The sequence below is a fragment of the Bombina bombina genome, chromosome 6 (assembly GCF_027579735.1).
Source record: "Bombina bombina isolate aBomBom1 chromosome 6, aBomBom1.pri, whole genome shotgun sequence".
Classification (NCBI taxonomy): Eukaryota; Metazoa; Chordata; class Amphibia; order Anura; family Bombinatoridae; genus Bombina; species Bombina bombina.
The window spans coordinates 180,026,023-180,049,289 of NC_069504.1; the positions used below are offsets into that span (position 1 = coordinate 180,026,023).

At 38.5% G+C, this 23,267-nt stretch overlaps 1 protein-coding gene across 1 annotated transcript in view; it reads left to right on the forward strand.

The window, feature by feature from the left end:
* ASZ1 (ankyrin repeat, SAM and basic leucine zipper domain containing 1) overlaps positions 1 to 23,267 on the forward strand; it is an 864,897-nt gene that overhangs the window by 473,926 nt on the left and 367,704 nt on the right. The window contains exons 5-6 of the mRNA XM_053719197.1: positions 3,212 to 3,346; positions 18,723 to 18,844. Coding sequence (XP_053575172.1) covers positions 3,212 to 3,346; positions 18,723 to 18,844 — 257 coding nt within the window. The remainder of the gene's footprint in view (positions 1 to 3,211; positions 3,347 to 18,722; positions 18,845 to 23,267) is intronic.

Consider the following 23,267-nt stretch of genomic DNA (forward strand, 5'->3'; position numbering starts at 1 on the left):
TACCAATTTGTCGCTTTTCCATTTGGTCTAGCGACAGCTTTATGAATCTTTTCAGAGGTTCTTGGTGCCCTTCTTTCTATTTTCAGACAGTAGGGTATTATGGTGCTTTCTTAGCTTTTCTTTTATTAAAGCCGGACAGATAGCTCAGCATGCTAATGCACTGTGGCTGAGCTCTGTAGCAACTTGAGGGTTGCAGGTTCGAATCCCGGCGAGGTCCATTCAGCCTTTCATCCTTCCGAGGTCGATTAAATAAGCAGCGTCTTGAGTACCCAATACATACATATGAAAGAGCAGTTTTCAAATATATGGACTTTTCTTTTTTATGGAATCCCTCATGAATCAACTAAGTTTTGTTTCTTCAAGACATGGTTAAAGGATTTAATTTACCTAAGAGTTTCGTGATTCCTCAGACAAGGGTCTCTTCTTTTTGGGTTTCTAGATGGATTCTGTGTTCATGTCTTTTCAGTGGCTATGTGCATGGAAGTTTTAATCTCATAACTGCAGCATCGGGCGTCGTTCCCTTTGCTGGTTTTTCATCTGAGATCTCTCTTTGCTTTGCATACTGAATCAATGATACAGGGATTGTTTTTAGATATCACAGTTGATATTCTTAAATCCTAACACTCTACTCTCTCTGTTTTGGTGATTAGTCTATCATCGTTTTATTCAGGGGGCCTCCTTTTGTTCGTCCTTCCTGGAGTGTATTCTTAATGGATGCAAGTCTTACAAGTTGGGGAGCTGTCTGAGGGTCTCTGACAGCACGAGGGGTTTGGAAACTTCAAGAGCCGAGGTTTCCCATCGATATTTTGAACTCTGTGCTATTTTTCAGAGTTCTTTCAGGCTTGGCCTCTTTTAGGAGATACATTTTTCATTTTTTGCTTTCAGGCAGACATCTCAGGTTAAGACATTTGGGAGGTGGATTATCTCAGCCGTCAGTCTTTACATCCGGGAGAGTGGTATCTCTATACAGATGTGTTTTCTCAATTTCCCAGAATTTTTTCAGGTCCAGGGATCCTCAGGCCGAAGTGGTGGATGCATTAGCAGTGTCTTGGTTTTGCAACCTGACTTCATCTTTCCACCTCTGTTTTTTTCTTCCAATGGGGATTTCCAAGATCATATTAGAACAGTCTCATGTGTTTCTGATGGCATCAGCATGGCCTCACAGGTTTGGTATGTGGATTTTGTTCAGATGTCCAAGTTGCCGTCCTTGGCCGCTGTCTCTTTGGCCAGCCCTCTTGTTTTAGGGGATATTTTCCATTGGGATCTCAAATTACTAATTTGATGGTATGGAAATTGATTAGTGTTTAGTCATAGAGGTTTCTCTGAATCAGTTTTTATCACTATGTTGCAGGCTTATAAGTCTGTTTCAAGGAAAATGTATTATCAGGTTTTGAAAACCTATATTTTATGGTGTTCTTCTCATAAATTCTTTTGGCATTCTTTTAGAATTCCTAGGATTTTACAGTTTTTTTCAGGATGGTTTGGATAAGTTTGTCTGCAAATTTTTTTAAAGGGACAAATCTCTGTTCTTTCTTTTTTATTTCCTAGAAAGATTGTTTAAACTTCCTTATATTCACTGTTTTGTTCAGGCTTTGGTTGGTATCAAGCCTGTTAATTTATTAATTTTTCCTTTTTGGAGTCTTATTTGGTTTAAAGATTTTGCAGGCTCTTCTCTTTTAAACCTATATTTTCTTTGAAGATTATCTACTTTCTTAAAAAATGTTGTTTCTTTTGACTACCTCTTCTACTACAAGAGTTTCTGATTCATCAGCTCTCTCTTGTGTGTCTCCTTATCTGATTTTTTCATCTAGATAAGTTGTTTTGTGGACTTCTTTTTATCCTAAGGTTGTGGATTTGAACAACTTTAGTAGTGAAATTGTTGTTCCTTCTTTGTGTCCTAATCCTAAAGAATTCTTTGAGAGTGCTTTACATCGTTTGGATGTGGTAAGAGCTTTATAATTCTATATCGAGGTTTCTAGGATTTCAGAAGACTTCTAGTCTATTTGTTGTTTTTCTGGTTCCAGAAAAGGCTAGGAAGTCTCTGCCATTTCTTTGGCATCCTGGTTAAAGCTTTTGTTTTTCAAGGCTTATTTGGAGGCAGGGCAGGCTCCGCCTCAGAGATTTACAGCAAATTCTACTAAGATCAGTCGCCATTTCTTGGGCTTTTTCAGAATGAAGCTTCGGTTGATCAAATTTGCAAATCAGTAATTTGGTCTTTGCTTACTTTTCTTGTTTTTTACCATTTTGATGTATTTTGCTTCTTCTGAAGCAGTCTTTGGTAGAAAAGTTCTTCAGGCAGCTGCCTCAGTTTGATTCTACTGCTTTTGATTTAGGTTTTTGAAGAAAAACTTAATTATTGTGTGGATTTAATTTCTCAGTGGAAATAGCTGCTGTTATTTTATCCCTCCCTCTCTAGTGACTCTTCTGTGGACTTCCACATCTTGGGTATTTCTATCCCATACGTCACTAACTCATGGACTCTTGCCAATTACATGAAAGAAAACATAATTTATGTAAGAACTTACCTGATAAATTAATTTCTTTCATATTGGCAAGAGTCCATAAGGCCCACCCTTTTTATAATGTTTTTTTTTTTATTTATAAAAGCACAATTATATTTCCAGTTCCTCTTTTTGTATGCTGTTTTTACTCCTTCTGTTATCACCTCACTACTTGGCTATTCATTAAACTGAGTTGTGGGTGTGGTGAGGGGTGTATTTATAGGAATTTGAGGTTTGGGAAACTTTGCCCCCTCATGGTAGGATTGTATATCCCATACGTCACTAGCTCATGGACTCTTGTCATTATGAAAGAAATTAATTTATCAGGTAAGTTCTTACTTAAATTATGTTTTTGTGATCCAGACGGAGCATACCCTTAAAAAATGTTTTTTTATTTATTTACTTCTATTATTAAATTTGCTTTGTTCCCATGATATTCTGTGTTGAAGAGATACCCAAGTAGGAATCTGAAGCACATGGCAGGAAATAGTGCTGCCATCTAGTGCTCTTGAAAATGGATAACATTCTTGCAAAACTGCTGCCATATAGTGCCCCTGAAATGGTCTGGCTCCTTAGCTAATGCCCCTGCTCTTCAACAAAAGATACCAAGAGAATGAATCTATCTGAATCATGAAGTTACATATCTCTTTAATGGTTACCATGTTTTTTTTTAAAAATTCCATTTATTTGTGTACGTTTAATTTAAACAGGCACTAACATGGGCTGCCCATGAAGCGCGGAAAAATTCGGTTTTAAAATTATTAGACCTGGGAGCAGATAAAACACTTTCATGCAAAAATGGAAATACACCAGCAGAAATTGCAAAACAGCGTAACAATTTAGAGGTACATTTTGAAATCTTTATTTTATATAAACATTTTGTAATGGATAATGTCAAAACAACCAAACACACACTCATACTACACAATCTTATACAACACACACTCATACTACACAATCTTATACAACACACACTACACACTGTTATACAACACACACTACACACTCTTATACAACACACACTACACACTCTTATACAACACACACTACACACTCTTATACAACACACACTACACACTCTTATACAACACACACTACACACTCTTATACAACACACACTACACACTCTTATACAACACACACTACACACTGTTATACAACACACACCACACACTCTTATACAACACACACCACACACTGTTATACAACACACACTACACACTCTTATACAACACACACTACACACTCTTATACAACACACACTACACACTGTTATACAACACACACCACACACTTTCATACAACACACACTACACACTCTTATACAACACACACTACACACTCTTATACAACACACACTACACACTCTTATACAACACACACTACACACTCTTATACAACACACACTACACACTCTTATACAACACACACCACACACTTTAATACAACGCATACACACACTTTCATACAACACATACACACACTTTCATACAACACATACACACACTTTCATACAACGCATACACACACTTTAATACAACGCATACACACACTCTCTCATACAACATTGTTTGAAGAACCCTGCTCTTATACACCACACCGCTCACCGCTACCTCTGTGTTTAACCCATTTTTTTATTAATGTAATTGTGCATTTACAATGAGTGTCAGATCTGGCTCTCTCCTTTTTCATCTTCTTTTTCACTTTCTCTCTTGGTTCATTAAGTGGACAAAGTGGAAATTGAAGAACGTGGAGAGGGAGTTCCAGTTGAAGAATTTATTTTTATCTTTAAGTGGGCAGCTTTGTTTTAATATAATTTTCTGTAATCATATCATGTATGTGCTTATATTCAGTGAAGGAAGTGATTTAATAAAAAGTGCAAATGACTGATTATTGTAGTTTATAATGTCTTCTTTTACTGCCATTATGCATTAATTTTAAATCTCCTCTGGAGATAATGGTTGGATAATATTTAGCTTTTTGGGGGGTATTTTTCATGTATTTTAATTATTACAATGAGGCAATCTGCTTTACTTGCTACAGTAATATTTCCAGATCAATGTTTTTAAAATGGTGCTAAACGACTTTAAATTTAGAGTGTGGTAACATTCTCTACCTCCTGGGCATTAAAAACATATGCAACACAAGGAAAAGACTTCAGGAAAATTGATGGCTATATTAAGCCACCTATCGGCAAGCGCTACCTAGGTGCTGAACCAAAAATCTGTCGGCTCCTAAGCTTACATTTCTGCTTTTCATATAAAGATACCAAGAGAGTGAAGAAAAATTGATAATAGGAGTAAATTAGAAAGTTGCTTAAAATTGCATGCTTTATCTGAATCACGGTGTTCGACGCTTGCTAGGAATAAAACTGAAGTATTTTAAAAGAACGGCTTCAATGATGTAAACTTTCATGAATGAAAGTGCCCCTTTCTTTCATGTAATTGGCAAGAGTCCATGAGCTAGTGACAAATGGGATATACAATCCTATCAGGAGGGGCAAAGTTCCCAAACCTCAAAATGCCTATAAATACACCCCTCACCACACCCACAATTCAGTTTTACAAACTTTGCCTCCCTATGGAGGTGGTGAAGTAAGTTTGTGCTTGATTTTCTTCTGTGGTATGTGAGTACAGTGTTTGTCAGAGGGACGTGAAGAGAGTATCACCTATTGATTCTATGGTTTTCCTCATGGGAAATCTTTTCAAAGGTTCTCTGCTATCAGTCGTAGAGATTCATCTCCTACCTCCCTTTTCAGATCAACGATATACTCTCATATTCCATTACCTCTACTGATACTGTTTCAGTACTGGTTTGGCTATCTGCTATATGAGATGGGTGTCTTTTGGTAAGTATGTTTCTTTCATGTAATTAACAAGAGTCCATGAGCTAGTGACGTATGGGATATACATTCCTACCAGGAGGGGCAAAGTTTCCCAAACCTTAAAATGCCTATAAATACACCCCTCACCACACCCACAAATCAGTTTTACAAACTTTGCCTCCAAGGGAGGTGGTGAAGTAAGTTTGTGCTAGATTCTACGTTGATATGCGCTCCGCAGCAAGTTGGAGCCCGGTTTTCCTCTCAGCGTGCAGTGAATGTCAGAGGGATGTGAAGAGAGTATTGCCTATTGAATGCAGTGATCTCCTTCTACGGGGTCTATTTCATAAGGTTCTCTGTTATCGGTCGTAGAGATTCATCTCTTACCTCCCTTTTCAGATCGACGATATACTCTTATATTTACCATTTCCTCTACTGATTCTCGTTTCAGTACTGGTTTGGCTTTCTACAAACATGTAGATGAGTGTCCTGGGGTAAGTAAGTCTTATTTTCTGTGACACTCTAAGCTATGGTTGGGCACTTTATTTATAAAGTTCTAAATATATGTATTCAAACATTTATTTGCCTTGACTCAGAATGTTCAACTTTCCTTATTTCCAGACAGTCAGTTTCATATTTGGGATTATGCTTTAAATTATCATATTTTTTTCTTACCTCAAAAATTTGACTTTTTTCCCTGTGGGCTGTTAGGCTCGCGGGGGCTGAAAATGCTTCATTTTATTGCGTCATTCTTGGCGCGGACTTTTTTGGCGCAAAAATTCTTTTCCGTTTCCGGCGTCATACGTGTCGCCGGAAGTTGCGTCATTTTTTACGTTATTTTGCGCCAAAAATGTCGGCGTTCCGGATGTGGCGTCATTTTTGGCGCCAAAAGCATTTAGGCGCCAAATAATGTGGGCGTCTTATTTGGCGCCAAAAAATATGGGCGTCGCTTTTGTCTCCACATTATTTCAGTCTCATTTTTCATTTGCTTCTGGTTGCTAGAAGCTTGATGTTTGGCATTTTTTTCCCATTCCTGAAACTGTCTTATAAGGAATTTGATCTATTTTGCTTTATATGTTGTTTTTTCTCTTACATATTGCAAGATGTCTCACGTTGCATCTGAGCCAGAAGATACTACAGGAAAACCACTGCCTGCTGGATCTACCAAAGCTAAGTGTATCTGCTGTAAACTTTTGGTAGCTATTCCTCCAGCTGTTGTTTGTAATAATTGTCATGACAAACTTGTTAAAGCAGATAATATTTCCTTTAGTGATGTACCATTGCCTGTTGCAGTTCCCTCAACATCTAAGGTGCAGAATGTTCCTGATAACATAAGAGATTTTGTTTCTGAATCCATAAAGAAGGCTTTGTCTGTTATTTCTCCTTCTAGTAAACGTAAAAAGTCTTTTAAATCTTCTCTCTCTACAGATGAATTTTTAAATGAACACCATCATTCTGATTCTTTGGACTCTTCTGGTTCAGAGGATTCTATCTCAGAGATTGATGCTGATAAATCTTCATATTTATTTAAGATGGAATTTATTCGCTCTTTACTTAAAGAAGTACTAATTGCTTTAGAAATAGAGGATTCTAGTCCTCTTGATACTAATTCTATACGTTTGGATAAGGTTTTTAAAGCTCCTGCGGTTATTCCAGAAGTCTTTCCTGTTCCTAATGCTATTTCTGCAGTAATTGCTAAGGAATGGGATAAATTGGGTAATTCATTTACTCCTTCTAAACGTTTTAAGCAATTATATCCTGTTCCGCCTGACAGGTTAGAATTTTGGGACAAAATCCCTAAAGTTGATGGGGCTATTTCTACCCTTGCTAAACGTACTACCATTCCTACGTCAGATGGTACCTCGTTTAAGGATCCTTTAGATAGAAAAATTGAATCTTTTCTAAGAAAAGCTTATCTATGTTCAGGTAATCTTCTTAGACCTGCTATATCATTGGCTGATGTTGCTGCAGCTTCAACTTTTTGGTTGGAAACTCTAGCGCAACAAGTAACAAATCGTGATTCTCATGATATTATTATTCTTCTCCAGCATGCTAATAATTTCATCTGTGATGCCATTTTTGATATTATTAGAGTTGATGTTAGATTTATGTCTCTGGCTATCTTAGCCAGAAGAGCTTTATGGCTTAAGACCTGGAATGCTGATATGGCTTCTAAATCAACTCTACTTTCCATTTCTTTCCAGGGAAACAAATTATTTGGTTCTCAGTTGGATTCTATTATTTCAACTGTTACTGGTGGGAAAGGAACTTTTTTACCACAGGATAAAAAGTCTAAAGGTAAAAACAGGGCTAACAATCGTTTTCGTTCCTTTCGTTTCAACAAAGAACAAAAGCCTGATCCTTCGTCCTCAGGAGCAGTTTCAGTTTGGAAACCATCTCCAGTCTGGAATAAATCCAAGCCTGCTAGAAAGGCAAAGCCTGCTTCTAAGTTCACATGAAGGTACGGCCCTCATTCCAGTTCAGCTGGTAGGGGGCAGGTTACGTTTTTTCAAAGAAATTTGGATCAATTCTGTTCACAATCTTTGGATTCAGAACATTGTTTCAGAAGGGTACAGAATTGGTTTCAAGATGAGACCTCCTGCAAAGAGATTTTTTCTTTCCCATGTCCCAGTAAATCCAGTGAAAGCTCAAGCATTTCTGAATTGTGTTTCAGATCTAGAGTTGGCTGGAGTAATTATGCCAGTTCCAGTTCCGGAACAGGGGATGGGGTTTTATTCAAATCTCTTCATTATACCAAAGAAGGAGAATTCCTTCAGACCAGTTCTGGATCTCAAATTATTGAATCGTTATGTAAGAATACCAACGTTCAAGATGGTAACTGTAAGGACTATATTGCCTTTTGTTCAGCAAGGGAATTATATGTCCACAATAGATTTACAGGATGCATATCTGCATATTCCGATTCATCCAGATCATTATCAGTTCCTGAGATTCTCTTTTCTAGACAAGCATTACCAATTTGTGGCTCTACCGTTTGGCCTTGCTACAGCTCCAAGAATTTTCACAAAGATTCTCGGTGCCCTTCTGTCTGTAATCAGAGAACAGGGTATTGTGGTATTTCCTTATTTGGACGATATCTTGGTACTTGCTCAGTCTTTACATTTAGCAGAGTCTCATACGAATCGACTTGTGTTGTTTCTTCAAGATCATGGTTGGAGGATCAATTTACCAAAAAGTTCTTTGATTCCTCAAACAAGGGTAACCTTTCTGGGTTTCCAGATAGATTCAGTGTCCATGACTCTGTCTTTAACAGACAAGAGACGTCTAAAACTGATTACAGCCTGTCGAAACCTTCAGTCTCAATCATTCCCTTCGGTAGCCTTATGCATGGAAATTCTAGGTCTTATGACTGCTGCATCGGACGCGATCCCCTTTGCTCGTTTTCACATGCGACCTCTTCAGCTCTGTATGCTGAATCAATGGTGCAGGGATTACACGAAGATAAATCAATTAATATCTTTAAAACCGATTGTTCGGCACTCTCTAACGTGGTGGACAGATCACCTTCGTTTAATTCAGGGGGCTTCTTTTGTTCTTCCGTCCTGGACTGTAATTTCAACAGATGCAAGTCTCACAGGTTGGGGAGCTGTGTGGGGATCTCTGACGGCACAAGGGGTTTGGGAATCTCAGGAGGTGAGATTACCGATCAATATCTTGGAACTCCGTGCAGTTTTCAGAGCTCTTCAGTTTTGGCCTCTTCTGAAGAGAGAATCGTTCATTTGTTTTCAGACAGACAATGTCACAACTGTGGCATACATCAATCATCAAGGAGGGACTCACAGTCCTCTGGCTATGAAAGAAGTATCTCGAATTTTGGTTTGGGCGGAATCCAGCTCCTGTCTAATCTCTGCGGTTCATATCCCAGGTGTAGACAATTGGGAAGCGGATTATCTCAGTCGCCAAACGTTGCATCCGGGCGAATGGTCTCTTCACCCAGAGGTATTTCTTCAGATTGTTCAAATGTGGGGGCTCCCAGAGATAGATCTGATGGCCTCTCATCTAAACAAGAAACTTCCCAGGTATCTGTCCAGATCCCGGGATCCTCAGGCGGAGGCAGTGGATGCGTTATCACTTCCTTGGAAGTATCATCCTGCCTATATCTTTCCGCCTCTAGTTCTTCTTCCAAGAGTAATCTCCAAGATTCTGAGGGAATGCTCGTTTGTTCTGCTAATAGCTCCGGCATGGCCTCACAGGTTTTGGTATGCGGATCTTGTCCGGATGGCATCTTGCCAACCATGGACTCTTCCGTTAAGACCAGACCTTCTGTCACAAGGTCCTTTTTTCCATCCGGATCTGAAATCCTTAAATTTAAAGGTATGGAGATTGAACGCTTGATTCTTGGTCATAGAGGTTTCTCTGACTCCGTGATTAATACTATGTTACAGGCTCGTAAATCTGTATCTCGAGAGATATATTATAGAGTCTGGAAGACTTATATTTCTTGGTGTCTTTCTCATCATTTTTCTTGGCATTCTTTTAGAATACCGAGAATTTTACAGTTTCTTCAGGATGGTTTAGATAAGGGTTTGTCCGCGAGTTCTTTGAAAGGACAAATCTCCGCTCTTTCTGTTCTTTTTCACAGAAAGATTGCTATTCTTCCTGATATTCATTGTTTTGTACAAGCTTTGGTTCGTATAAAACCTGTCATTAAGTCAATTTCTCCTCCTTGGAGTTTGAATTTGGTTCTGGGAGCTCTTCAAGCTCCTCCGTTTGAACCTATGCATTCATTGGACATTAAATTACTTTCTTGGAAAGTTTTGTTCCTTTTGGCCATCTCTTCTGCTAGAAGAGTTTCTGAATTATCTGCTCTTTCGTGTGAGTCTCCTTTTCTGATTTTTCATCAGGATAAGGCGGTGTTGCGAACTTCGTTTGAATTTTTACCTAAAGTTGTGAATTCCAACAACATTAGTAGAGAAATTGTGGTTCCTTCATTATGTCCTAATCCTAAGAATTCTAAGGAGAAATTATTGCATTCTTTGGATGTTGTTAGAGCTTTGAAATATTATGTTGAAGCTACGAAATCTTTCCGTAAGACTTCTAGTCTATTTGTTATCTTTTCCGGTTCTAGGAAAGGCCAGAAAGCTTCTGCCATTTCTTTGGCATCTTGGTTGAAATCTTTAATTCATCTTGCCTATGTTGAGTCGGGTAAAATTCCGCCTCAGAGAATTACAGCTCATTCTACTAGGTCAGTATCTACTTCCTGGGCGTTTAGGAATGAAGCTTCGGTTGACCAGATCTGCAAAGCAGCAACTTGGTCCTCTTTGCATACTTTTACTAAATTCTACCATTTTGATGTATTTTCTTCTTCTGAAGCAGTTTTTGGTAGAAAAGTTCTTCAGGCAGCGGTTTCAGTTTGAATCTTCTGCTTATGTTTTTTGTTAAACTTTATTTTGGGTGTGGATTATTTTCAGCAGGAATTGGCTGTCTTTATTTTATCCCTCCCTCTCTAGTGACTCTTGTGTGGAAAGATCCACATCTTGGGTAGTCATTATCCCATACGTCACTAGCTCATGGACTCTTGTTAATTACATGAAAGAAAACATAATTTATGTAAGAACTTACCTGATAAATTCATTTCTTTCATATTAACAAGAGTCCATGAGGCCCACCCTTTTTTGTGGTGGTTATGATTTTTTTGTATAAAGCACAATTATTCCAATTCCTTATTTTATATGCTTCGCACTTTTTTTCTTATCACCCCACTTCTTGGCTATTCGTTAAACTGATTTGTGGGTGTGGTGAGGGGTGTATTTATAGGCATTTTAAGGTTTGGGAAACTTTGCCCCTCCTGGTAGGAATGTATATCCCATACGTCACTAGCTCATGGACTCTTGTTAATATGAAAGAAATGAATTTATCAGGTAAGTTCTTACATAAATTATGTTTTTCATTACTTAAGACACTCTCAGCTATGGTTTGGCACTTTATATATTAATATAAAGTTTTAAATATATGTATTGTACTTATATTTGCCAGGTTTAGGTATATTTCAGTTTCAAATTTGAGGAACATATTTAGGAAGTTATTTTTTCTTACCTGGGGTATAGTCTTTTTTTCAAATTGACTGCTTTTTCATTAATTTTCACAGGCAAAATTAGGTTTGCAAGGTTGCAAAATGCTGATATTTATTGGGTCATTCTTGGTGCGAGAATTTTTTTGGCATGAAGGTACGTCCGGTGATGCAAATTCGTAATTTCCGGCATCTTAGTTGATGCCAGGTTTCCTTGCACAAGGTTGCGTCTGCCATGATGCGAGTTGTGTCATTTCCGTTGTGCATCATACTTGGCGCCAAATAATTTAATTATTTAAACCCCATTTCCTATATGCCTCTTGCCATTTTTATGCTCAGAGGGCTATGCTGTTTGCATTTGGTTCCCATTCCTGAAACTGCCATATAAGCAAATTAATCATTTTGCTTTATATGTTGTTTTTTCTCTTACATTTGCAAGATGTCTCAATCTGATCCTGTCTCAGAAACCACTGTTGGAACCCTGCTGCCTGATAACAGTTCTACCAAAGCTAGGTGTATCTGTTGTAAATTAGCGGAGATTATGTCTCCAGCTGTAGTATGTAACAGTTGTCATGATAAGCTTTTACATGCAGAAAATGTATCTATCAGTACTAGTACAATGCCTGTTGTTCCTTTAACATCTAATGTACATGATATTCCTGTGAATATAAAAGATGTTATTGCTGACGCGATTCAGAAGGCTTTGTCTGCTATTCCGCCTTCTAATAAAAGTAAAAGGTCTTTTAAAACTTCTCATAAGGTTGATGAAATTTCAAATGATCGACAACATACTGAATTATCCTCCTCTGATGAGGATCTATCTGGTTCAGAAGATCCTACCTCAGATATTGACACTGACAAATCTACTTTTCTTTTTTAAGACACGATGAGTCCACGGATCATCTTAATTACTAATGGGATATTCACCTCCTGGTCAGCAGGAGGAGGCAAAGAGCACCACAGCAGAGCTGCTAAATAGCTCCTCCCTTCCCTCCCACTCCAGTCTTTCTCTTTGCCTACAATAGTGATAGGAAGAGGTAAAGTGAGGTGTTAGATTAGATTCTTCAATCAAGAGTTTTTTATTTTTAAAGTAGTGCCAGAGAGTGCTGCTTTGTTCTAGGGTGTAGCCGTAGTCCATATCAGTCTCTTCAGTAGAGCTTTTGGTGTATTTAGAGCAATAGGAACTGGTGGGACATAATTCTCACTGCGCCTCCTATACATTCATGCTGTCCTAATCCAGATAGCCTAAGCACATTTAACTCAGGCTTATCTTATTCCACAGGGCTATGGGAGGGACAGGACCTCTTAAACATGCTGGGCTGCCCTACTGTCGGGCAGAGTTAGAGGTAAGTGCTGCCTTTTTTTTTCTTCTGGGTATAAAGATCTCAGAAAAGTGGAGCACTTTATTTTGTGAAACGAACTCCTACATAGTACAGGAGAGAACTTCAGTGACAGCAACTTATTGCAGGCACTGGGGCTAATGAGAGTGGCTTTGATTAGGGAATGGTAACACCCAGCCCTACAAGCAGCAGTCCTGGGTTTTATACCTAGGTAGTATGAGTGCTTAAAAATGTAAAGATTTAAACTGGTTTAACATGTTTTACTCTAAAAGGACTCAGTGGGCAATATTCTCGTTTTTCTCTTTTATTTGGAGACTAGACCGAGATCGTTAGGCAGTAGCCAACTTTGCCCCAGGATTATGGCAGGCTCAGTGGCTCCCGGTGGCGTAGTTATTCTCATAAATGGCGACCGGGAGCTACATAGTCTTACGCCCATGATGGGCGGAGCTTCTTATGGCGCTAGTTTTGCTCTGCGCGCTTGTCCTTATCATATAGTAATGGCGACTGGTACTTACAGGGTGTTACGCCCACGATGTGCTTCTTATGGCGCTAGTTTTACTCTGCGCGCTTGTCCTCCACTGCCGCTTTGGTTTCAGAAGGTTGTGTCATTAGTACAGTGGGACCCGTTATGGTCGCGGACCTTTTTCAACCCCTTTTCAACTAAATTGTGCAGGGAGTTGCTGTTTTACAGGACCTGACAATATTGTAGTAATACGTTCCAGACTGTTATGCTAATGACTAGAATCCTTCATGTTAACTACTGTTATGCATTAAATTTTAATAAAGGCAGAGGGGCACCTCAGCAAGGTTTAGCTGAGGGGTAGCTAGGCTCTGCAGTAGTTTTGTACTGTTTTATTTTCATTCTATACACAAAAATAAAAAGTTACATTTTCAAATTTAAAGAGAGTGACGTTTTTTTATGTACTAATTTTTAATAAAAAATTCTCACTCTTTTAACCTACTCCTTCTAAGACACTTGTTGTTTAGGGGTTATTGACGAGGATCAAGTCATGCCACAATTTCTCCTATAGTATCCAAAAAATGTATGGCCCACATGCAGTGCCCTGTGTTTCCTTTTCACACTCCTTCTGGAGTTACTCTGCATTTCATGCATCATATGTTTTTCTCAAGAGGTAGAAAACATTTCTAGAGCAATTATTTTCAATCATTTAGGACAATGACAAAAAATAAAGATTGCTTCAGTAGTTGCTATTCTGTATGGTTCTGCCCTGTTACTGAAGGTGGAAGATACTTCATTTGATCCTGAGGTTGTTTTTCTTTCAGTTTTTTAGCTTGAACACCTCTATTTGTTACTTTAGGAGGTTTTAGCTAACCTGGACTACCCCGACATTACCGGTGTCATCTACCTAGCGCGTCCAGTAAATACATTACTGGTGTAATCTGTACTAGTGCGTCCAGTAAGTTATAAGGGATGGAAGAGACCGCATTCCCTATCTTTAAAGAGATGTTTTCCCATAGCCGACTCAGCTAAGGAGACTAAGCAAACATTCCCTAGGGTGGAAGGAGTAGTTTCCAGCTTAGCTAAGATAACTACTATACCCTTAGAGGTTTCAGAGGTCCTATGGACAAAAATTAGAAAGGGGGTGTACACCAGGGCTTACAATGGCAACCAACTGTGTATTTTGCTACCGTCACTAGTGCGACGGAATATTGGTTTGATGTGTTGTCTGATGCTACAAAGTCAGAAACTCCCCTGGATAAGATCCAGTATAGGATAAAAGCTTTCAGATTGGCTAATTCCTTTATTTCAAATTTTTCCCTTTAAGTTATTTAACTGGGAGCATTGGTTTCAGGTTTCTCTGTTTCAGCTCACAGAGACTTATGGTTAGAGCTTTGTTCTACGGATTTACGCTCTAAGTTTGAGCTTTTAGCGATTCCTTACAAGGGGAAGACCTTGTTTAGACCTGGCCTGACGGAAATTATTTTTGATATCACAGGAGGTGAGGGTCATCTCCTTCCTCAGGATAAGAGAAACAAACAAAAGGGACGACAGAGTAATTTTTGTTCCTTTCGAAATTTCAAGGGAAATTCTTCCTCTTCCTCCTTTAAACAGGAGCAATCTAAGCCTACATGGAGACCCACCCGGTCTTGGAACAAAGGTAAACAGTCCAAGAAGCCTGCTATTGAATCCAAAACAGCATGAAGGACATGCCCCTGATCCGGGACCGGATCTGGTGGGGGGCAGACTTTCCTTCTTCGTTCAGGCTTGGGTTCGGGCCGTTCAGGATCCCTGGGCAATATAAATAGTGTCTCAGGGATACAAATTGGAGTTCAAATGGTTTCCTCCCAGAGGCAGGTTTCTTCTTTCAAGATTATCTGCATGCCAGCGGGGGTTTTCTGAATCGGTCATAGAGACTGTGATTCAGGCTTGTAAGCCTGTAACTAGGAGGATTTACCATAAATTTTTGGCGTAAATATCTCTATTGGTGTGAATCCAAGGGCTACTCATGGAGTAGTTAGAATTCCTAGAATTTTGTCTTGTCTTGTCAAGAGGGTTTGGAGAAAGGTTTATCTGTGAGTTCCCTAAAGGGTCAAATCTCGGCCTTATCTATTTTGTTACACAAACGTCTGGCAGATGTTCCAGATGTACAATCATTTTGTCAGGCCTTGGTCAGGATCAGGCCTGTGTTCAAATCAGTTACTCCTCCATGGAGTCATAATTTAGTTCTCAAAGTTCTTCAAGGGGCTCTGTATGAGCCTATGCATTTCTTAGATATTAAGTTGTTATCTTGGAAAGTTGTATTTCTTGTTGCTATTTCTTTGTCTCGTAGAGTGTCAGAGCTCTCGGCATTGCAGTACGAATCTCCTTACCTTATTTTCTATTCAGATAAGGTAGTTTTGCATTCTAAATTAGGATTTCTTCCTCAGATTGTGTCTGCTTGGAACATTAATCAGGAGATTATTGTTCTTTCTTTGTGTCCTAATCCTTCCTTTCAGAAAGAATGTCTTCTGCACAATTTAGACGTGGTCTGTGCTTTAAATTTTTACTTACAGACGACTAAGGACTTTCGTCAGTCTTCTTCTTTGTTTGTGGTTTTCTCTGGAAAACATAAGGGACAGAAAGCTACAACTACTTCTCTTTCTTTTTGGCTGAGGCGTATCATAAATTTTGCATATGAGACTGCTGGACAGCAACCTCCCGAGAGGGTTACGGCTCATTCCACGAGGGCTGTTGCTTCCTCATGGGCATTCAAAAAAATGAACCTTCTGTGGAACAGATTTTCAAGGCTTACAACTTGGTTCTTTCTTCACACTTTTTCAAAATGTTACAAATTTGATACTTTTGCCTCGGCTGAGGCTACTTTTGGGAGAAAGGTTCTTCAAGCAGTGGTGCCTTCCGTTTAGGTTCCCTGTCTTGTCCCTCCCGTATCATCTGTGTATGAGACCTCTTCAGCTTTGTATGCTGAATCAATGGTGCAGGGATTATACAAGGATATCACAATTAATATCCTTAAATCCCAATGTTCGACTCTCTCTAACTTGGTGGTTAGATCACTATCATATAGCTCAAGGGGCCTCTTTTGTTCGTCCGACCTGGACTGTAATCACAACAGATGCAAGTCTTTCAGGTTGGGGAGCTGTCTGGGGATCTCTGACAACACAAGTGGTTTGGAAATCTCAAGAGGCGAGGTTACCAATCAATATTTTAGAATTCCGTGCTATTTTCAGAGCTCTTCAGGTTTGGCCTCTGTTAAAGAGAGAACCATTCATTTGTTTTCCGACAGACAATATCACAACTGTGGCATATATCAATCAGGGTGGGACTCACAGTCCCCTAGCTATGAAAGAAGTATCTCAGATACTTTCTTGGGCGGAATCCAGCTCTTGTCTAATTTCTGCGGTACATATCCCAGGTGTAAACAATTGGGAAGCGGATTATCTCAGCCATCAGACTTTACATCCGGGGGAGTGGTCTCTCCATCCAGATGTGTTTTTTCAGATTGTTCATATGTGGGGTCTTCCAGAAATAGATCTGATCGCTTCCCATCTAAACAAGAAACTTCCCAGGTACTTGTCCAGGTGGAGGGATCCTCAGGTGGAGTCGGTGGATGCGTTAACAGTTCCTTGGTTTCTAGAATTTTACAGTTTCTTCAGGATGGATTTAATAAAGGTTTGTCTGCAAGTTCCTTGAAGGGATAAATCCCTGCTCTTTCTGTTTTATTTCACAGAAAGATCGCTAAGCTTCCTGATATTCACTGTTTTGTGCAGGCTTTGGTCCGTATCAAGCCTGTCATTAAATCAATCTCTCCTCCTTCGAGTCTTAATTTGGTTTTGAAGGCTTTACAGGCTCTTCCTTTTGAGCCTATGAATGCTTTGGACATTAAACTACTTTCTTGGAATCTATCTATCTCTTCTGCTAGAAGAGTTTCCGAATTAGCTGCTCTTTCTTTTGAGTTTGCTTTTCTGATTTTCCATCAGGATAAGACAGTTTTGCAGACTTCATTTAAGTTTTTACCTAAAGTTGTGAATTCTAACAACATTAATAGGGACATTGTTGTTCCCTCTTTGTGCCCTAATCCTAAGAATTCTTTGGAGAGATCCTTACATTTTCTGGATGTTGTAAGAGCTTTGAAATATTATGTTGAAGCTACTAAAGATTTCAGGAAGATTTCTAGTCTATTTGTTGTCTTTTCTGTTTCTAGGAAAGGTCAGAAAGCTTCTGCCATTTCCTTGGCATCCTGGTTAAAGCTTTTGATTCATCAGGCTTATTTGGAGTCGGGTCAGGCTCTGCTTTAGAGAATCACAGCTCATTCTACTAGATCAGTTTCCACTTTCTGGGCTTTTAAGAATGAAGCTTCAGTTGATCAGATTTGCAAAGCAGCAACTTGGTCTTCTTTGCATACATTTACTAAATTCTACCGTTTTAATGTATTTACCTCTTCGGAAGCAGTTTTTCGTAGAAAAGTTCTTCAGCCAGCTGTTTCAGTTTGATTCCTCTGCTTATGTTTTAAGTTTTTTCTTTTCAATTATGAGAAAAACTTATTTTTTTATGTGGATTTAATTTACTCAGCGGAAAATGGCTGTTCTTATTTTTATCCCTCCCTCTCTAGTGACTCTTCTGTGGAGTACCACATCTTGGGTATTACTATCCCATACGTCACTAGCTCATGGACTCTTGTCAATTACATGAAAGAAAACATAATTTATGTAAGAACTTACCTGATAAATTAATTTCATTCATATTGGCAAGAGTCCGTGAGACCCACCCTTTTTATGGTGATTATGTTTTTTTGTATAAAGCACAATTATATTTCCAGTTCCTTTTTTGATGCTTTTTACTCCTTTTTCTATCACCCTACTACTTGGCTATTCGTTAAACTGAATTGTGGGTGTGGTGTGGGGTGTATTTATAGGCAATTTGAGGTTTGGGAAACTTTGCCCCTCCTGGTAGGATTGTATATCCCATACGTCACTAGCTCATGGACTCTTGCCAATATGAAAGAAATTAATTTATCAGCTAAGTTCTTTCATAAATTATGTTGTTTTTAATAGTATTTTTAAAAACAGGGCTTTCATTCGTGAAAGTTGACATTCACTTTAAGAGGGCTTGAAATTCATACAAACAAGTAAAGATGATAAAATAATTAATTTTTCTTGATACTAACTTGAATATATTTTAAATGATTGTGGTATTAAAACTAAAAAAGTAGGGCTGAAGTTTCATGCAGGCAGTTTTCACTTAATAATTTTTTAATGTATTTTCTGACAAGGTGGATATAGCAAATCATGCAGTATTGATTGAACAAAGAATTGCTTTTAGATGTTTGCACCCTATGCTGATTAGTACCTCTAGCTGTATCAGCTATTTTGTATAGGATATTGTTAAACTATGATTAATCAATTAATTACAACTATTAGTTTAGTATCTAATATATTTTTAAACTGTTACTTTTAGTCTTCCTTATCCTTTTACACATTTTTTTCCTCTGATCATTGATATAAAGCACAATCTACATTGATAGAATGGTTTGTCCTTAAAAAAATTTAATATATATATTTGTTTTAAGATTTATAGCATTCTTTCTTTCTCCGCAAATACAAACCAAGGAAAATTGTCTATGAGTAAAAATGAGGCTATCTACAAATACCTGAAAATGCAACCGGAGTCATCAATGAACTACACAACTTGGCAAGTATTGAAAATATTATCCAAAGCAAATAGGTCTCGTGAAAGATATCTGTGTGTGCACGTGGTTAAACAGAATAATGTATTTCAGTACATATAAAGCATGGACATTGTATAATGCTGCAGAAGGATGGAATTCAAGTAGAAACCATGTTTCTCACAACCTTCTGCTACGTATCTCATCATCTCTCTAGAAATGGGCAAGAGACATGAGGAAATGTTATTAATCTCATAGTTCTTAAACTGTGATGCACTAATCTGGTCTAAATGGGATCAATCAAGCAATTAATAGTTCTCATTTAACTACTGATTTGATCAGACAACATATATTTCATTTTCATTAACCTACCTATGCGGTAGCAAGCAATCTATAATTGTACAGTTTAGTACACTTTAAAGGGACAGTGTACTGTAAAATTGTTTTTCCCTAATGTGTTTTTAATATCTTGTTATACCAGCTGCAGAATATAAAATGTATGAGAAATTGTTTGTTTAGGTTTATTCTTGTATTTGAAATTGCCAATGTTGTTCATTGAAACCACAACGCATCAAATAGGTTAAAGGGATATTAGATATTCTTAGTTTATCACTGTACATATATTATCTCAGGAAACCAAAGAACAATTGAAAATTAACATTGTATTGTTTCTCTTCTACCTCCTACTGGGAGTATAATTTCTTCTGCTGACAATTTTTAATAAGGATTTATTTAATATTTACTAAAGGTGGGGTTACCACAGGCAAAATCAGCTATTTCAGATGCTGAAATTAAAAGAAGCTGTTTGTAAACAATTTAATACACTCCAGCGGGTAAAACTGATCATTGGAAACAAATTTAAATGGAGAACATTTTAGGATAAACTGGCTCTAGAGCCAAAAAGACTAGAGAGGCTTAACATTTTTTGTGTTAAATGTTTATTTGCTTTTGTAGTGTTCTCTGGTTGTAGTTTATATGAAATAATGCTCTTGTCCATCCACAAGTTCCATCTATTTAATTGTAACATTAAGTTCTGTGTAAGATGTACAAAAGATTATAAAACTGGTGTAATTTAATTATTAATTATCCTCACTATTAACATAGCTTATTTACACACATGTATCTGTTCATGCAGCTTCCTTTTAAAGGGACATTAAACCCAAAGACATTTCTTTTGTGATCCCTCAAGAGCATAACATTTTAAACAATTTTCCAATTTACTTCTGTTACTAAATTTGCTTGGTTGTATTGGTATCCTTTGTTATCATACCTAGGTAAGCTCAGGAGCTAGGCACCAGCTGCTTATTGGTGGCTGCACATATATGCGTCTTGTCATTGGCTTACTAATGTGTTCAGCTAGCTCCCAGTAGTGCATTGCTCCATCAACAAAGGATACCAAGAGAATGAAGCAAAAATTATAATAGAAGTAAATTGTGATGCTGTTTAAAAATGTATACTGTATCTGAATCATGGAAGAAATAACGTGGGATTCGTATATATCTTTAAATTCCCAAGGGAATACAAGTCACCATTCCCTTGGGCTTCAGGCTCTGTGGTCTCATTGACAGACTCTTGCACCAAGACCCATTCATTTTTACCTTGCTCATTTTTTTTTAATTTTTTTTTAGCTTTATTGAACATTAAACACATATTTAACATTTTTTTCCAAAATGTTCCTGTTTACATAGAGCGTGTAAAATATCGGCACACAGTGCCCAGTGTTGCAAGTTACTTGGTTATCTCAAAATGTCCATTCATAAATTTTTCAGATAGTTATATGGTTCAATGTCTTAGTTTACGTTGTGTACCTTGTGGTACCACCCACTGCATTTAGTATAAACACATATTAAAGATTGCGTTATGAAGTTTTACCGATTTAACTAAATCTCCTATTACTAATATTCCAAGAATATGACTAAATATTCGCTGCGCGCCTCCCCTCGCTTCTTCCCGTTCCCCCTGAGAACGTCTATTGCTGGGCTCACATTATAGGAATCTCTTCCCATCTCTCATCTTGTGTATGTTTTACAGTCCTCCCACTGAATTAGCATTAGTTCATGTGTGTCTAATGTGTTGTTCTGCATGTGATGATACCTTTCTAATTGCAACAGAGTGTCAACTTGTCTCTGCCACTCCTCGACAGCAGGTATTATTTTCGATTTCCAATGCTCGGAATTAGCATCTTTGCACTGTTCAGCATGACCAGTCTCAATGCCTTACTTGCTTTACAGTCAAGATTGGGTAATGACAGGAACAGAAGTGTCTTTGGACTGTTCTGTAAGGTTTTTCCTGTGGCTATCCTAATTTTTTCTAGTATCTCAGTCCAAAACTGGTCCAGTTCCGAGCAGTCCCACCAGAGGTGTGTAAGGGTGCCCTTGCCCCTGCACTCTTGTCTGGTAAAGTTCGATTTTTGCTTATGCGTCATGAAGTAGTGACTGAGCTGTGAGTGTGTCAACCAGTCCATAGCAATATCTGGTTCATTCTCTCTGATCTGCTCAAGTGATTTCAATCTATTCCCCTCGACCAAAGCCGAGAGTCTCCTCTTCCTAAAGGTCATCCTAGGGCTATTATCTGTCTCTCTACGACTCCACGGTATTGCCAGGTTCTGATATATAGGAGTCAATGGGGAAAATTGGGATGATATGTTTGTAGTAGTGCTTATAAGCTTGTCCCAAATGGTAAAGAAATCTATAAACAACGGATGCACAGATGCAGCCGCTGGTCTATCTCTCTTTGGTAGCCAAGCTATTCCCCCAGCATTTCCTGTGCCTAATATGGAGCAGTCCAGCTGCACCCACATTTTATTTGGGTCGTTGTTACACCAGTCCGTCAGTTTCTGTAAGGTAATGGCTTGTTTATATACTATTATATTAGGCAGTCCGAGTCCTCCTCTCTCTCTGGGTAGGTAAGTGCTGTCTTTGTGATTCTAGGTTTAATTCCCCCCCCCAGATATATTGTTCTAATATACTCTGTATTCTGTGTAGGTAATTTGTTGGTAGAGGGATAAGGGGTAGTGTGCAATAAATATAAAAGTCTAGGTAATACGTTCATCTTGATCACAGTAACCCTACCCAACCATGATATTGGTTTGTTTTTCCAATTTGACAAGTCTGTCACTAACTCAGTTTCCAGTCTTTTGAAGTTAGCCGTAAACACCTCCTGTTGGTCAGGGGATAAGTATACTCCTAGATATTTCATCTTAGTGTCCTGTTTTTTAAGTTGGCAGTTTTGTAGAATTTTGTCAACTAGGGTTAGTTCATATGTGATATTCAGGATCTCTGATTTTGAGAGAATTAATTGGAAGTTTGAGACGCTTCCAAAAGATTGGAAAGTCTCTAGGACTCTAGGCAGTGAAGTGTCAATATTTGTCAAGGTAAGTAGGATGTCATCAGCATATAGTGCAAGCTTATAGCTATTTGTGGCAACTTGGATGCCCTGTATTTGACTGTCATTCCGCATTTTTTCGGCTAGCGCTTCTATTGTGATGGCGAATAGGATAGGTGAGAGAGGGCAGCCCTGTCTCGTACGGTTTCTAATGGCAAAGCTATCTGAAAGTAATCCATTCACTTTTACTCGTGCTGTGGGATTCTGGTACAATGTGAAGATCAGGTTTATGAAGGTGTTGCTGAAATTCATTTTGTGTAGGACTGATTTGAGGAATCCCCATTGTACCCTGTCAAACGCTTTCTCAGCATCTGTAGAGGCCAGGGCCAATGGTAGATTCTGTGATTTAGCGTATGATATAAATTGAAAAGTTCTTAGGGTGTTGTCCCGGGCCTCCCGGCTGGGGACACAATCCACTTGGTCTGAGTGTATCAGACCGGGCAGAAATTTGTTGACCCTAGCGGCCAAGATTTTTGCAAAGATTTTAATGTCCGAATTTAAAAGCGAGATGGGTCTGTAGCTCTCTGGTCTGTCTGGGTTCTTTCCTGATTTGGGGAGTACTGTAATGTGTGCCTCCAGCATACTGTCTGAAAATCCCCTATCTTTTAACAGGGAATTAAATAATGAGGATAAGAGCTAACATGTGATGCAGGTATGTTTTAGAATACCTTATACCCAGGCCATCCGGTCCTGGGCTCTTGCCGTTCGGCATGCCTTTAATTGCGGTTTTAATTTCTTCATGCGTTATCGGTATATCTAACTGCTCTGAGTCTTCTTGTTTTAGTGTGCGTAACTGTACATCGGACAAGAAGCTGTCGACGTCTGTCTATGTTCGTTATGAATGTTGTACAATTCCCTATAGTATCGTCTAAAGGTTTCCGCGATTTGCAAACTGTCTCTGTGGGTTTGGCTTGTCGAATCTGTCATTAAGTGAACATGTGTATTTAATTGTTTTCTCCTGAGTGCCTTAGCTAGTGAGGTGCCTATTTTGGCATTAGTGTCAAAGTACTTCTGCTTCAGTCTGTTTGCTTGTTTCTGGTGTTCTCTTACTAAATATGCATTGAG